The sequence below is a fragment of the Calypte anna genome, chromosome 1 (assembly GCF_003957555.1).
Source record: "Calypte anna isolate BGI_N300 chromosome 1, bCalAnn1_v1.p, whole genome shotgun sequence".
Lineage (NCBI taxonomy): Eukaryota > Metazoa > Chordata > Aves > Apodiformes > Trochilidae > Calypte > Calypte anna.
In genome coordinates, this window is record NC_044244.1 from 48,541,598 (window position 1) to 48,558,312 (window position 16,715).

General features: G+C 38.0%; 1 protein-coding gene across 8 annotated transcripts in view; it reads left to right on the forward strand.

Annotated features, from left to right (window-relative positions):
• CNOT4 (CCR4-NOT transcription complex subunit 4) overlaps positions 1-16,715 on the forward strand; it is a 77,445-nt gene that overhangs the window by 25,995 nt on the left and 34,735 nt on the right. For all 8 annotated transcript variants that reach the window (XM_030462769.1, XM_030462793.1, XM_030462756.1 and 5 more), the window contains exons 2-3: positions 8,282-8,525; positions 15,628-15,825. In XM_030462769.1, the coding sequence (XP_030318629.1) occupies positions 8,352-8,525; positions 15,628-15,825 (372 nt within the window). In that variant the 5' untranslated portion in view covers positions 8,282-8,351. The remainder of the gene's footprint in view (positions 1-8,281; positions 8,526-15,627; positions 15,826-16,715) is intronic.

Here is a 16,715-nt window from a genome sequence, read left to right on the forward strand (position 1 = left end):
TGATCCTTTTTCCTAAAATTATCATTTTCTCTAGTAGTAAGCATATTCAACGTGTAATCATTATGCATTGTTTGATACTAGTACTGAGTTCTAGCATTAATTATACTATTAGAGCTCAGTAGCTCAAGAACTGAAATCTATACACTCATTGTACCAACTTTTCTTAAAGACACAGGCCATATCACTTTAATTTACTAGTTCAATTTTATGTTCACTTTCACTGGAGGAACCAGTTCTTTTAAGGTGAAAAAATTTCTTTTTTTACCCTCAAGAAAGGAAAATGAGGATAGGCTATACTAGTTCTGAAACCTTGAAGGATTTGGAGATATAACCTACTGTTAACATTGCTACTTTTAGATAACTTAATTGGTTTCAAGTTTTGTGAGCATAATGTCTTATGTTACAAGCACATCTAAGAGTCTCTATGTCTTCTGTGCACTTTGCTAGTTTAAAAATTCCATATTGCTGTGTTCTTTAAGAAGTTAAGAAATTTATCAGCAATAATGGATTGAGAAACAAAGCCTCAAAAAACAGAGGAACATAATGCATACTGAAAAGCAGTAACTTAAGTATGGGTAATGCAGACTTTCTGCATTGGTGTAAACAAACAAAAAAGCTTTCTTTAGTTGTAGATCAATGTATATAGTAGTTATCAATAGAAAAATATACACCTTGTAGCTGACAAGTTAACCTTGCCCTCAGATTTTTAACTTGCAGTTGCTTTTTAATTGGGGATTGTAAGCCAATGAGTAAAAGGCAGCAAAAGGATAAGAAATTAATGGGTGAAGTGCTTCAGTAGTGCAAAGTCATGGTTCAGGGGGTTGCAACATGGGATGAGTTGAAGCTTAAAGCTGTTCTAGCCAGAGTCCCCAAATTTACTCAGGATAGCACCAACATCTGAGCATGAAGCATCTGTGTCTGGGGTTAATCTGCAGAGGTAAAAGCACTGGAAAAAAAAAGGATATTGGTAACTTTTGTGAAACTGACTTTTATGTTATGAAAAGAACATAACATACAGCATAACACGTTTGCTGTGGGCTCTGCACTGGTACTGAATAAGCTTTGTTATGGCAGTGACCACCTTTACAATTAGGTGGTATTGTATTGCAAACAAATTACTGCTTTTATATGGATCAACAAAGCTTTTAATCTCTAGGTCACCTGTTTGGAAAAACAAAGGTTTTTTTTTTTTAAAAAAAGGATTATTCCAACTGTCTGGTAGTGCTTTTGTGCTAGAATGTGAGTCTTCTACAGTTAAATATGCTACTCTTCAGCCACAGAGAAAACTGGTAGACTAGGACATGGAATAAGTTTTCCCATGCTGGTAGTGCTTTACAAGTATCACTTAACTAAGGACTAAATAGAGTACAGCAATATGGAAAAATTGAACAAGGATACACTGATGTGTAGGTAGTCTGACTGCAGAATGAGTGTGTTGTGCTAGGGTGCTGCGTGAACAGAATAAGGACTCTCCATTCCTCACACAGCCAGTTTAATAGCTGTCTGTGGTTGCTGCATGATTGGCAAGCTGATCTATCAAGATCCTCTTTTTGACGGTGACTGGCAGCAGATGTTCTGAAGCAAAAGGGACAAGAAATGGTGTAGCACTCTTTTTCCCAGTAACGAGAGAGATACGGAATTCAGGATAGTTTAGATGGACTTATTTAATGTTTAAGAGGAACTGCTGAATGTATTTTTGGCAGATTTTTTGCATGATATGTTATGGTCCCTGTAACATTATTTGACAACAATTTGTTACATGATTTGCTGTATAGGTATATATACTATATAGGTATGTCTATACTGAACAACAGTGTGTTGTTCAAGCAACTCCTGCTTGTGTCCTGAGGAAATAATCGTGCTGGAGTATGTAGCCTGTGACACAGGCTTTTTTAATATTTAAAGAAATAATTGTATAGCCCATTTCATTTCGTTATCCAAATGCTTTTGGTATATCATGTCTATATATAGTGATACTATACAAAAATGGAATGAGGACATGCAGAAAGAGAAAATAAAGAATACCAGCATTCAATTTCTAACCTATATGAATGTGGGAAATTAATTTTTAAATTTTAATTTCATTGAGCGAGTTGACCTAGATGCTAGGATAGTGTTGTCATCTTGGCTAATTGCATCCAAAGCTTTATGTGCTTGTGGATGAATGTGTCAGAAATTTACTTGGCCTATTTTCTTTCTAAATAAAAGTTAACACCTTGATTCTGTATTTGAATAAACAATTGTTTACTTGGCATTCATGTATGTAGCTCTTTATGCATAAAAGCTCTGAATCCTGTAACAATAAGGTTGCAGTAGCAAGTCTTAGTTCAGCTTAAATGAGAGAAAAGCATCTTTTTGTGGTACATAACTTTTTTTGTTACATAACTGTCTTGAAATAGTTTGTGTTCACAGTGAGTTTATATAGAATGAGTAGTTTAATTTCAATTTAGCAGGGGTCATCTGCCTCTTTTTTTTTTTTTTTGTTATTGGGGTCCCTTGGGGGCTTTAGGTCAAAACATATCTAGTACATTGTTAGGCAGATTTTTGCAGTGTTGCTGAATATGCTGCTTGAAGAGTTGCTACTCCTAGGTTCTTGTCTGTCTTCACAGTGCTGGTGCAAGCTTCTGTGGGTCTGTGTGATGCACACAGGCACAATGGAGGGTTGATTTAGTACCGATAGTTATGATTTGCTCTTCTTGTGCAAGTAATGGTGCAACTGCTTATTGCTGTCAGAATTCAAAGTTTGCAACCATGAGAGTGAGCTCCCCAAGCACATGCAATGAGGCTTCAAGCAGAGGACTTCAGTTGTGATCTCTTTGAGCTACATAACTTTGGGATAATCCTAGTCAGTCTAACTGTTTTTGCAAGTACTGAGATAGTTACTTGATTTCTGGTAGTGCATTCTAAACATGTGGGACATTGTCCATCTTTTACGTTTCTTATCCGTTTGTAGTGTGATCAAAATGTAACTGCAGACCACAGGTAAAGTAATAGACATTATTCTAGAGAAAAGACATGAGAGAAAGCAGACCATGCCATTACTGGGTGTGATTCTGCAATTAGTACTGCAGTTTGCTTTAAATGTTCAGTGTGGTCAGAAAAAAGAAGTAGGAAGTGAACTTTCCCTCTGTCTCAAATGAAAATTAACTTGGATTAATTCAGGAGCCTGCTTGCTTGCCAATGAGGTGTCTTTGTTCTCGGTCAGTACCAGCACCATAATACTTAAAAAACATAGCCTGTTTTTCAGCATTTGTGCTGTCTCCTTTATCAGTGTTTGTAACCAGATTATTGTAAAATATTGCCATAGTTTGATGGAAGGGTTGGTGAGAGAAGGGGATTGCTTTCTTCGTATAGTGCTCCAAAAAATGATAAAAATGAAGGGTAGCAGGTCAAAGAGGTGGCCTGGAGAAGTTCCCCAGATGTTTTCCAAATTGTGTGAATAACTTAAGATACAAGACTAGGTGTTTTAATGACCAGACTATGCATCTATGATTTGGGATGTGCATATGTGAACTCTCATACGAGTTCTCTGTGGGGCCCCGGATGACTTAACTCACTACATTTCCCACAGTTCTGTGTGCTTAAAGTAAAACAGGGTTTTCTCTGCATATGAAAAGTTTGGATCTAAACCTTCCAGTGGTCACTGCGATGCAGTGAAGTGGTAGCCTGCCTTACATTTAGAGGTTGGGGGGGGATCATGGTTGCTCTTTAAGCAAAGCCACTAGATAGGAGGAATTAGTCTGAGCATGGGCCTTGTTCTGCTGTGCTCTGTGCCAGCTGTGCTGACAGAACTGCTGCTGCTCCCCTGCTTCCAGCAAGGGGTAACCCATTGGCACTACTGTTTGTAGTCTACTGTAGGCTCTTTCTGCCTCCAGCTTCTGTGTTGGGATCACCACAGAGGTGATGTGTGGAAAGGGAACTAGTTCTGTGGCAGGGTGGGAATGTTTAGGTCTTGGAGGCTGCCCTCCCCATGGTGTTAGGCAGACAGCATCTACTATGTATTTGAGACTTGTGGAGACTGATGAGTTTCAAAAGAACCAAGGCCATGAAAAAAAGTAGGAGTTTCTGTTTGCGTAAGTATAACGAGCCCTAACTAAAGGTTTGCTGCATAGACTCCGACCTGCTTCACTTTGTCAGGTGTGTTTGAACTTAGAGTGAAACATTAGCTAACATGTATCTGGATTTTTTCCTTAAAGAGGCCTTAAGTCTCCAAATATTTTCTGGGATGAGAGTCCTTTACTCAGATTTTCATTATTAGATTTTAACAGGTATTGTCTGCGACACTTTGAGTGGCTTAAAGCAAATAGCAAGGCTGAGTTCAGCCCATGGTGTGAGGGGAAGAAGTGTCTGTATCCAAGTTAGCTGTTCTCCAGAGGACTTAAGCTTTAAGGTACATGTTTACTAAAATGAACTGTCAGCAAGTGAAGATGTTCTGGTATCTACTATGGAGAAATCAGAGTGGGTGTGTGTCAAATCTCAAATCTCTGCACTTGAGGAAGAAGAATGGATTACAAGCTAGTTTTTTCAGTCGTTGCCTCCCTCTTTTTTATTACACCTTTTAACATTAAACAGGGAAGACAAGCTGCTAGAAGCTAATCTCGCCTCCAGTCAAAAAGGAATAGGCAGCATCTTTATCTTGAAAGGACTGAAATCACTATCTATTAGAAGTAAATTTGTGTTTAGGTGAGTACCCTCAAATAGTAGGAACTCTTCTTCCTGACTGCAAAATTTGGAGGATTTCATAAAGAAACACAATTGTACAGTGAAGCTGATTATACACAGCTGTCAAATCCACTAAGTAAGCACTTTTAAAAGTTAATGAAAATTATTCTCATTTTTCATATGTGTTTTGAAAAGAAAAAAACTTGTTAGTTGTGGTGGAAGGGATGCGACACAACTGTATATTTCTATATTATGGTTATTACCTATTGCTCATTCACTGAATTAAAAAGATGCTGTTAGACATTGTCCACCACTGTTCCATCCCTGTGTGCATGAATGTTTTTGCAGTCTCCTGTAAACAGGATGTGGAGCCTGCTGGAGCACTGTTGGATTGCAGTTGTCATTTTTTTGGAAAGTATATGGACAAATTCTAGCTGCTTATATGGCATATGTACATGTGCACAACCTTTCTCCTTTGTTTTTCCCCTGAGATGCTGTTAATTTAATGGTTTTGAACTTGATCCCAAAGACCAAATATTCTGGATAAAACAGAAAGTAATGCTCACTGCCTCTTGTTTTTTTGCCATTGCTCTGTTACTTTTCCTGTGATGTAAATCTTGAATTATCTGGAATGGTCTTGGTAAATAAATAGTAACTAAATAATGTTTCTTTCTTAGATTCAAGAAACATGGCACACAGCTGCTCTTTACTCCTTGTAAAATAACGGGCCATTTGCTGACTGAAGCAAGCTATTGGCATTATTGCTAGCAGCTGCTGAACTCTTAGCGTTAACTTAAACAGCTCATAAATGTTAATCGTGTTGCAGTTTTGTTAGAGCTTGTCTACATATCCCAGAGGCACTAGCTAATATGTCAAGCTTTCTTTCACATGAACTGATGATATTTCTTAGCAGAGATTCCAAATAGTAACTTCGCAATTCAGTACTTTTACTGTGGTGGCTGAAGTTTCTTCAAAACAGCACTTTCAACTACAGCTTTACTAGTCTAGTATAGCTTTATTTAGACGTGTTTCAGTAGGCTCAAAGCTGCTGAGCATGCAGTGGAATGAGTACACAGTCGAAGGGGATATGCTGCCTGCTTACTGACCTATTGTTTGGAGATCTGTGACAAACTCAAATCCAAATCTAAAATGGAAAAAATCTGTGCAGTTTATCCCGTGCTTTGGTTTAAAGTAGTTTTTGTATTGTAATGGTTTTGCTGCTGTGCAAGTGTGAAGAGTCTACAGGAAATTTAAGTCTTGCTGTAGAAAAGTGTGTTAAGTTACCTGCATAATAAGCAATAAAATTATGTGCTGTGGCCTTTTAATAGGCACTCCCACTCTTCAGCCAGTAGAAATGTGTTCTTAAAAACAAGACAAAGCTCCCAAACAATCTAATCCTTTTCTTCCTTCAGGTCAGATTCTTCTAGTGTTCTCTGTAGAAAACACTCCTAAGGTCCCAGAACCTGGTTTTGAGCTTGTCAAAATTAATTGTAAATATATAACACCAATGGAAGCATAGATAACAAAATAAAAGCTGCTGTATTATTGTAGGTATTCAACTTTTCTATTTTAATAATTGTGAAGGTCAGGCAGAGGACAGTGTTGCTAGTTCATGCCATATAGAGAAACTATGCTTACCACATCTTAAATCTATTCTCTCATCCATACTTCTATGTGAGTGTCCAGTGGAACTTTTCTCTCTAGGCCAGTGGTGTGTGTTTACCAGATCTGCACTTTGTGCCCAGAGGCTATAGTTGCAGTTAGTCAAGGCTGCTGGTATTAGCCTGTGAACTCGGGTTACCTTAACTATAATGTGACCATTCTCATACACAGCTTTATACTCTGCTGTGTGTTCTTCAGAGTTCTTCTGTTGTTCTCCAGAGTTCTCTCCTGGCTGCTTGCAGAGGAATTTTTGTTCTTGAAGAGATAGGACAGGGACAAGTACAGTGGACTGTTGCTAAACTTATCCTGTCCTGTAAATTGGGAGATCCCTACTTGAGCTGCAACCTCTTGGGCTTTACAAGAGAGACTTCAAGCCAAGGAAGTATGGTTTAGAGTGCAGATGATCCTGAACAGGATTGGGTTGTGGTGGGTTTTTTTTTTCTGTTTGTTAAAAAGTATCAAATCAAAGATGGGTAAGGTTAGCACTGTAACATACAGAAAGCAACCCTTAAATGTTTGTTCTTAGAACATTCAGTCATCATATTTCCAAACACAGGAGTGGATGTTTCTTTTACTCAAGTTAGGTGAATATGAGAATTTGTTTATGCACTTGCTTCTAAAAGCCTGCAGAAAGATTGCCTGGTACATGATCTGATACTTTTTGGTTAGAAATGCAACAGAAAACTTTATGGGAAAGTAAAGGGAATTCCAGATTGTGTGTGTGGTTAAATTACATGCTTGATGTTTTGGGAAAGGAATAGCTGTAAAAAGCATTTTGGATTTTTAAAAAAAAAACTAGACCTCACTTCTTGTAAAGAAGTGTAGTTCATTACACATAGGATGGCCACCCAGCCAGTAGTTCTGGTCACATTTTCAGTGGTTTCTAGTTTTTTGGGTTTGTAGTTAGTGATTTTTAATTTTTTCTTTTTCTTCTCCAAAAGGTCTAACTAAACATTCTATTGTTGCCCTTAAATTCATTCCCATGTACATACAGCAGATTGAGAAAGCTTCCTGTGATTACATACTACTTCAAATATCCAGTGTGAAAACAAAACCCCTCAACACCACAAACTGATTGAATATGCCAGCCTGAAAGTAACTTTCTTATGCTGCATTCTTAAAGAATAGAAGCATACTCGAATGACTGAGTTTGTGAAGTGTGTTAAGAAAATGATGATCTGAATTTTTGCTCTTCTCAAAATTCTGATCTAGAAATAGTTTATTGTGGCTCTACTCTAAAGTTAAAACTTAGTGTTTTTTTTTTTACCACATGCATATATATTTGGACTTTTGTGCGAATTGGATGCTGATGAAAAGCATAAAGGACTTGGTGGAAGTTGTCTGACATGTAGAGAGCCATGTACCTGACAAATCTTGCTTAATGCTATAGTCCTCAGGCTGATTTTGGAGATAAATCTGGATCAAAAAGTGATGGAAAAAGAAACAAATCCTCTTGAGTCAGAAGCTTTCTTTAGTTTTGATTGATAATTCTGTTACCCTACTGAAAAGTCTGAATAGATGACCTAAATGTTGTTTCAAGTCTCTAAGCAATGGAATAAATTGATCTTAAACACGAAGTCCTACATTAAAGGGTTTGACTTTGGTTTTGTAGACTTAAAGAAAAGCAATATTTAAAGCTTCTGACAGAACTTGGAAGCAATGTATGGTGTGCACTGTTAAGCATTTCTTTACAACTGTACAGTTTGAAACCCCCATAGGCTGATGAACTGCTGAAGAAGTGATTGCCTATCCAGACAGGGAGATGCATCACCCTTACCCTCTTCTGTTCTACTTTTGTGACTCATAAGTAGGAAGAGACACTCAGGTTTATTAAGAAGTACTTGTGTGATAGTAGATGACCTGTGTGGGGAGAAGGAAAACAGTGGACAACTGAAATATTAAAAACGTGTGAAAGAGAGGTCGTCAGAAGTACTGATCACTTTTTTTTCTCTTGCAGACCTTCAAGTGCTGACCTTCTTGGTCTATTAAGTTATTATAAACTTTTGCTGCTCTGCGAACATATAAAGATGTCTCGCAGCCCTGATGCTAAGGAAGACCCTGTGGAATGCCCTCTTTGCATGGAGCCTCTGGAAATAGATGACATCAACTTCTTCCCTTGCACCTGTGGCTACCAAATCTGTCGTTTCTGTTGGCATCGTATCCGCACTGATGAGAATGGACTTTGTCCTGCTTGCAGAAAGGTAAATATCCTGGAACAGCAGCTTGTCTTGCACATATCACAAGACTTTTGCTTTGTGTTGGTACCAAAGGCATCCTTTTCCTTCAGGGAAACATTTTTCTTGTCCTGGCCTAGATCAAGGGTGAGGTGTCATATCTTTCACATTCTCTCTGCATGTTTGTCAGAGCTGTTGTGCAATGGCTTGTCTGGGTTTGTTACATTCAGAACTGGATTAATAGGGGAAGCTGTGGATCAGAACCAAGGCATGCTGATTCTGGGAGAACAGCCAAAAAAAGTCTGAGTGGGGTTGCTCACGTGTTGACAAGGTCTTTTCAGGAAGGACAGTGAGGATTCCAGCAAGAAGGGGTTTGCTGAGGGCCAAGTTTCAACTAAACTAGCAGAACTGTCTGAGGCAAGCTTGTAAAGCACCTTCTTGTTCTATTTGTGGTACTGGAGATTTTAATCCATATTTTTCTGGACACTAAACGGTGTTAAACTTTAAAACACTTCAAAATCCGGACTAAGTCTGTTTGCCTGGTATTCTAATCTTCTTGCCAAATGCTTAGATGTAGTACTTTGAGAGTCACACTTAATTTCTCCATCTCTTAGTTGATGTCTGACATACTTTGGTTGGCCACAATTATAAACTTCAGTTGCCTACTTTTTCCTTTGAATTATTTTTCACCCCCTTTTAGTGGTTTGCTTACCTTCATTATTTGCTTAGCTTTAGTGTTTAATAAAAATCTTTCTCAATATCTTTTCTTTAACTCTACTGACTTTCCTTGATTGTAACGTTCTTGCCTGACCTTCCTCTTTTTGTAATCATGACTACTAGTGCTCCCTCTTTCTCCTGCTATTTTATTGTGATCCTATCCTCAGTTTTATGCCTTTGTTGGCTTCTTTTCTTGAATTACAGCTCCCTTTTCAGACCCCAAGTAATCTTACTTGGTCTTGCTATCTTTATGCACTACCACAGGTTTCTATAAGCACTTTCAGTCATTTTCTTGCTGGTCTTTTGGGCTTCAACTACACAAAAGCTCTTACTGCTAATGTGTGTTAGGACATCTCTGCAAGCTGGAATGCAATTCCCCAGCAACATACATTTGTTAATAAATTGTATAGATTTGCTGTGCTATTTGAGCTGCATGTTCTACAAGGAAGATCAACCTGTCATCAGCCAAATCGGTTTTCACATGTGATACCTGCTCTAGATGGCACATTCTATATAGTAATTTTCACAGTACAAGCAGAGTTCTAGCCTTCTGGAACAACATGAAATGTCTGGAGTTTCCTTCATTTGCCTGGATTTATTACACTGGTTTTTGCCAACAACTATTTCAATTCATCTCTGCCTGTTCCTTATTGGAAGTATGTGGAATACATCTCAAGAATCACAGAAGCAGCATGTTGTTTACTGCCTCTGGGTATCTGAATTGTTTGAAATATGGATACTGCCACAGCTGAACATTTTAATGTGGAATAATCTGGTGGATGATTTGATGTGCGAATATTTTGCTGAATTGGATACAGTTTGCTCAGGAAAAAAGGTTTCAGAAGAAAAGCTGAAATAAGTGCTGCAATTGGTACGAAGCACACCAACTGTTCCAGGAGAGGAAGGAGACCTGTTTTTTCACAATAGATGAGGATTATATTCTTAATACTTTCTTTGTCCATGGACTAAAGTTATTCATGAACAGAGTTGCTGCTGTATTACTGGATTGCAGAGGATTTATGTGGAAGAGACTGAGGAGCATACACAAAGCCATTGGGGACATTGGGAATAAATAATTCTGAGCTACGCAGTTGATGGCAGCATCAGATAAGTCTGAAGAAGTTCTGAAGTTCGTGGGACCTCCTGAACCAGGTATGTGGTTTTGTGTGCAGTGTGTCTAAATAGTTCGTGTCTGAATGCAGTAAGGCTTCTGGGAGAAAGATCTAAGCAGTTTCTAATTCATGTCTACTGTGTTTTGTATTAGTTGTGACCACTTAAAATGCTGAAGCACAGAAAATGGCAAAGCATTTTTTTTTTTTTCAGGAAAATTTATAGTAGGTACTATGGTTTCAATGGGTATGTCATGCTTAGAATATCTATACCAGTGCAGGATACTTAGTGCAAAATGGACTGTGAATAAACAAGTATTAAAGCAACATTGAATATGATATGCCCAATTACTGCTGTTTCTGTCAGTGGTATTGAATTTAGTATGAGTTCTGAAGCAGTTTTGATCACTCGTCTGTGGAGAGGAACAGTGAAGAAGTTCCCTGTCTGGGGATTATGGCTGAAAGGTTTGAGGGAATTCTGTGATAGAACAGTTTGGTTATGCACTATAGTGGCACCTGTGCCATTAGTTTGATAGATCTTAACTGTGCATTGAATATATACCATTATTTCCCTAAGCTTCTGTATTTACTTCTAACTGAAAAAATGCTAGTTTGCTTTTTTCTACCGAGGATAAGACACTTGTACATTCTTGAAGTGTTATATATTTTAGTATGTGCAGAATGTTTGTGTCGTTGCAGTCAATTGCTGTAGTGTGTCTTAAGTTTCCTTCTGTTATTAACAGCAGTAGATAAATATTTGCTTTGTTTTGATTTGTGAAAGTAAGGTACTAGCAGGAACTTACCTTGAATGCTGGTTGCAAACTAGTATATGTTAGTCTTAACACATGAAAACTACCTAAACTTTGTCTGAATCTTCTGAAATACTCAGAAATTGTACTTCCTTAAGAAACAGAACTTACCTGCTTTGTGTTCCTGATGCCCTTCAGAATTGTAGGTGTAGTGAATTTTAAGATGCCCAGCAAGCATTCCTGTTTTTTTCCTGTCAATTGATTTGTTAACTGTGAGTGAAATAGCTGCTAACTAGTCAAAATAGAATGAAAATATGCTGTCCTTAAAACAGACTTCTGTAGCCAAAACCCGGTTTACAGGTCACCAGACTCACTAGTAAAGCCAGTGGCTTTTATCCTTGCAGTTATTTTTTCAATTTTCTTTTTTTTTTAAATTCAGTGGCCTAGATGCTCTTTGTCATATAAATAATTAGTACCATTTCTGTTGCCTGTGTTGCTTTAATAGAGCATAGCACTCTTGGACCTTAGTGCTAGTTGTTGCAATTTTTAAATCCAACAATAAAAATCCCAGCTTCTTTTCATTTCTTAATTGCTTTGCCCTTCCACCAAGTAATATAACTTGATGCACAGCTGTTCCTGTGGTTTGGCTTTGCCTTGTCCTCCAGTTCTTGACTTAGTGAACTTTATGCCTCCAAGCACCTTATATTACAAATGGAGAGAACTAGTGAACTTCTATGATTATGACCAAGAAGCTAACATGTTTTAAGCATGTTTTTGTCCATGTTTTTCTTCCGTTTCATTGTAAAAGGAACAATGTAATTTGTTTCCTCTGGTGCTTTTAATCCCACAACTGTGTGGTTTGTGCAACAATTAAAATTTAGAAATATATAGGAAATAGCTTTTAAAAAAAATCTTTTTATAAGTAGTATAGTGTATACTGTGCATAAACCTTATTGACTTTCTCTGTGTTTCTCATTTCAGAACAGGCAACAACTGGGAAATGTTGGTACATCCATTGCATGGAAGGAATGTGACCCATCTGGGAATGACAAAAGCGAAGTGCTTGATAAATCCCTGCTCAGCTTTCAACAATTGGGAAAATGTGGGGAAAAAAGTCTGAAAGAAAACAAAAGTTAAATGACAAGACAATCTTAGTCAGGAAGACAGAATTCATCAGGGGCCAGCTGTGATTAAAGAGCCTACAGAAGAGACATTTGAACTTTTGATGAAGTTCTTGTAGGACTACCAGCAGCTTGCAGTTAGTGTAAACAAAATCTGGTCATTTTCCATGTTGGCATATCCTGTTCACATGGCTTCCATGGTTTCTGCTGAAGAGGAGTTGTGTAACTGAAGTGGAGGGTGTCATCTAAACTTAGTAAATCAGTGGTGTCTGTCTCTTAATGTCTTGCACCTGAAAATACATAAATGCAGATAACACTTGATGTAGCTACTTTCTTTGGATCTCAAATCCTCTACCAGCTGATAAATTGGTGATAGGAAGTTAAACGAGTATCTTATGGAAGTGGTCATGTCATTAGCATTGCTGCTTTAGCAGCTTCAGGACCCAAGAACTTCTGGTACCTGTGGTTTTACCACCATTTTGTACAGTTGGACAGAGTAAGCCACTCATGAAATGGTGCCGAGATACACCAGCAGTCGATCCACCTTGCTTGGCTTTCAGAGCCATGTTCCACCAGCCTTCCTTGCGTGCGTTCCATCTGTAGCTGAACTGTCGTCCATGTTCATTAACACTGTGTGAAGCAGTCACTCTGAAGATGAAATAATTTATTGTCCTATTTGTATACTGACTTCATGTCCATTTTCAAAAGGAACAGTTTCTCATACTGTTCTTTAGAATTAGCTTCTGAAATGTTAATGCTGTGCTTTCTTGACTCCCTTCTTCAGTGCACCATCTCTTACCTGTCATCTTGTCACTCATATATAGATAGGAAAATCATCTGTCACTTTGGATTGGGTTTCTGATGATGTTTTCTTGGGATTCAAGAGGTGCACACAGATTCATTTACTGATTCTTCAAGTTCTCCAACTACTCATTCCTTAGAAGCATTAACCATGGTGTAAGAGCCATAAAAATATATATAAAACATTTCATATATAATACAGTTCTACAATGTTTAGAGATGATTGTGTTGATCAAACTAACACTGTTATTCTTGAGGGCAGATTGACTGTTGCTACTTCCCAGTGCTTGAAATTCTTATTCAGGCAGTCTCATACTTCTGCTGAGATTAATACATTTCTCTTCCCAGATTCTCAAGTTGCTTTTTAGTTGTCTGTTCCCAGTAGTTCTTGTGCTCTCCTGTACAAATCCAAACTGGTAGTTTTACTATGGACAAATAAATGTTTTGCTCAGGTTATACTTGAGCTACCTGGAATGTTACCTAACTAATGGTCAGAACCTCCAGTAGCAAATAGTGGTGCAGAGAAGGAACATAATATCTGATTTGCTTCTCATTTGAGAGTATACTCTGAATGTGGCTATACTTGGCAAGAAAGAAGCTAATGAATTTTGGCAATCTTTGCTTTAGTTCTCTTGGACATTCAGGAGTCTTGCTATACCTACTGAAAACCAAAGCCTCATTTCTTGGACAGTACCAGAAAGCAGCATGCTTGCAAGCCTTGCCTTAGATGGTATGGGGTGTGGAGAAGGAGTTAATCTGTGAAAGGATGGATTGTGGATTACTTGATGTAGGGCTAGCCATTTTATTTTTGTTTTCTTTCCACCTCTACCCAAACTCAGAGTGATAACTCAATTAACTTCTTCTTTGTCAACCAGTCTTTCTTTTCTCTAAAACAGTTTATCTGTCTGTTATTCTACATGATTAACAGACTGAGAGATCTTTAAGTGAAATGGCTTGCAGGATTTTTCTGCATCTCAAGTCCTCATGAGTACATGAAGATAACTGGCAGGTCATTTGTGTTCATAAAGTACATTGTGAAATCTGTGTAAGATATTCAGTGTTACTTGCGAATAACAGCTTTTTAAGAAATAGTACATTAACTATTCCTGAAGAGTAATGTGTGTCCTTAGAGCGTTCTCATGCTGTGGACTTAGTTGAGTACCTTTGGCTACTGCTAAAGTATCTTACAAGTTTAAATTCCTTTGTGATACTGAAAACATTATCCAGAGGACTTTGTGTTTAACCATGAGATGCCACCTGCTGAAGTTGACTGCAGCATATTTTAAGAAAGTGTCTCACATACAGCATAATGATGCTGAACTTTGAAGTCTTTAAACTGTAAAATGGATCTTGTTTTCTTTGTAGATGTACTCAGAATACTGTCAGGTCTGAGTACTTAGTTGATCTTTCAGTAGCATCATGCAGCTATTTACACGTCCTTTTAACAAACTTTATTTTCATCTGCTGCTGTACATTTTTCTCAGGTCATTTAATATGTCAACTAGTTTTGAACTCTTCATTAACAGAAAGCAGGAAAAAGTTAAATTCATTTTAAATTGACACTGAAACCTTTTATGGTAGTACAAGCAAACAACCTGCTTCAACAAATTGTTTACTTCTTTACCTTAATTCACATCTGCTGTAGTCTTATTTTTTTTTACTTCATCCCGTTGTTCAAAAGCACTTGGTTGAGATATTTTTATACACATGCTTCTGTGCTTAGCATTGCTTTGTATATTAAGTGTAAAATGTATTTTTTCAGTCTGAGAAAACTGGGACTGGTAAGGACTAGGGGACTGCTTTCAGGAGTAATCTGGATCAGAGGACAGTGCCCAGTAGTGCACAAGACCAGGCTAAAATACTGACTTTGTAGCAGTGTCCTGCATGAATAGAGCAGTCTTTCTAGGTAACTCTGAAGACAGTTGTACTTCTGCTAGATACCTTTGAGATTAAAATCTACAGTGTTGTCTCTCTGTTTGAGGAGTTATCTATAGATGATAATCTTGAGGTTGAAAATGTACCTTTGTCCAGGGGAGACAAAGCTGAAGTTTCAAACTGGTACAAAAGCATAGCAAGAACACTGTTAAATCAGTAGGCAGTAACTGCATTGAAATTTATCTCTTCACTAGGAGAAGTTGGCCATGTAAAGATTGAGCTGTGCAATGGTGTGACTGTTTTGAGCCTGGTGGGCCCCTGAAATTACATTTGTACTGTAGGCTTTACTTTGTTTATACACTTAAGTATTCAAATCTGTATCAGGCAACTAAATATAAAGTGAATATGCAGGGCATGCTTCCACCCTGCTTACTAAGCTATGTCAGTGAAATCTTAACAGGATGTGTTGGCTCTCATGTTGCAGCTGCTTGTAGTGTTACCAAACTTACTGGGCAGCTGGCTTAGAATGTGGCTATTGCCCAAATCAATATTATGTCCATAAATAGAATTCTGTGAGAACATGCAAGATACTCACCTTTCCCAAAGGTCTGAATATTCTGCTTCTATGTGCTGGCCATAGCAATCAGAACAGTGTAATAGAAGAAAGAAATTTGTGGGCTAAAACATGAGGATTTATGATTTTCAAATGTGTTGTTTGTTACATGGGTTTGTTTTTAACGGTGTTTATTATATTTAGCCATATCCAGAAGATCCAGCAGTGTACAAACCACTCTCCCAGGAAGAGCTGCAAAGGATAAAAAATGAAAAGAAACAGAAACAGAATGAGAGAAAACAGAAGATATCAGAGAATCGCAAACATTTGGCCAGTGTACGGGTTGTACAGAAGAATCTTGTCTTCGTGGTAGGACTATCTCAGCGCCTAGCAGATCCAGAGGTGAGCAGTTCACACTTGCACCTCTTGCTCTTAACTTGCTGTCAAGGAACCATTAGAGCACCCCTGTGCCCACCCTTACCTGTCTCCCTGGTGGGTGCCAAATGAAGCAGTGTTGAAAAGTTTCACTGCTCCTGAGGCCCTCACTTCTTAGGAAACCTACTGGCTTCCTCCTCCAAAACAACCTCAAAAACTGTTTGTCTTTCCTTTTTGGAGTACAGATTCTCTTTTTTTCTTTAAGGAAATTGTTATTTGTATTTGTTTTAAAATTGCTTCTTACTAAGCTAAAAATAAGCTTAAAGATTTTTTGGGTACTCATTTTCCTAGGCTGGATCCACTAACACTATATATCTATGTCATATACCATCAATTTTAAAATTAGGAGCTTGGTCGCATTATAAAAAATAAACTTTAGCCCAAATCTGTAGGGACAGAAGAAAATGGTCAACATTTGAAGTGTTAAGTGGGAAGGAGCTTAAGGGTGATGTCAGTTGAGGAGAAAAAAATTTAGTAGTAGAAGACCCAGGAAAGAGCTGGCTTGCTACCCTGTATCCTTAAAAAGCAGCTTTTAATTCAGGAAAATTTATTGAGTTTACAAAGTCCTGTTTACATCCATCATCAGTCTTCAACTTGAAATAACCTTAGACTCTCCCCTGAGGAAAGGCTGAAAGAGCTGGGTCTGTTCAGCCTGGAGAAAGGCTGACCAGGGAAACCTTATTGTGGCCTTGTAGCACCTGAAGGGACCTACAGCGGTGAGGGACTTTTTACAAGGACATGAAGTGATAGGATGAGGGGTAGGTGTTTCATACTAAAAGATGACATTTAGGTTAGATATTGGGAAGAAATTCTTGAATGTGAGCTTGGTGAGACACTGGCACAGGTTGCCCAGGGAG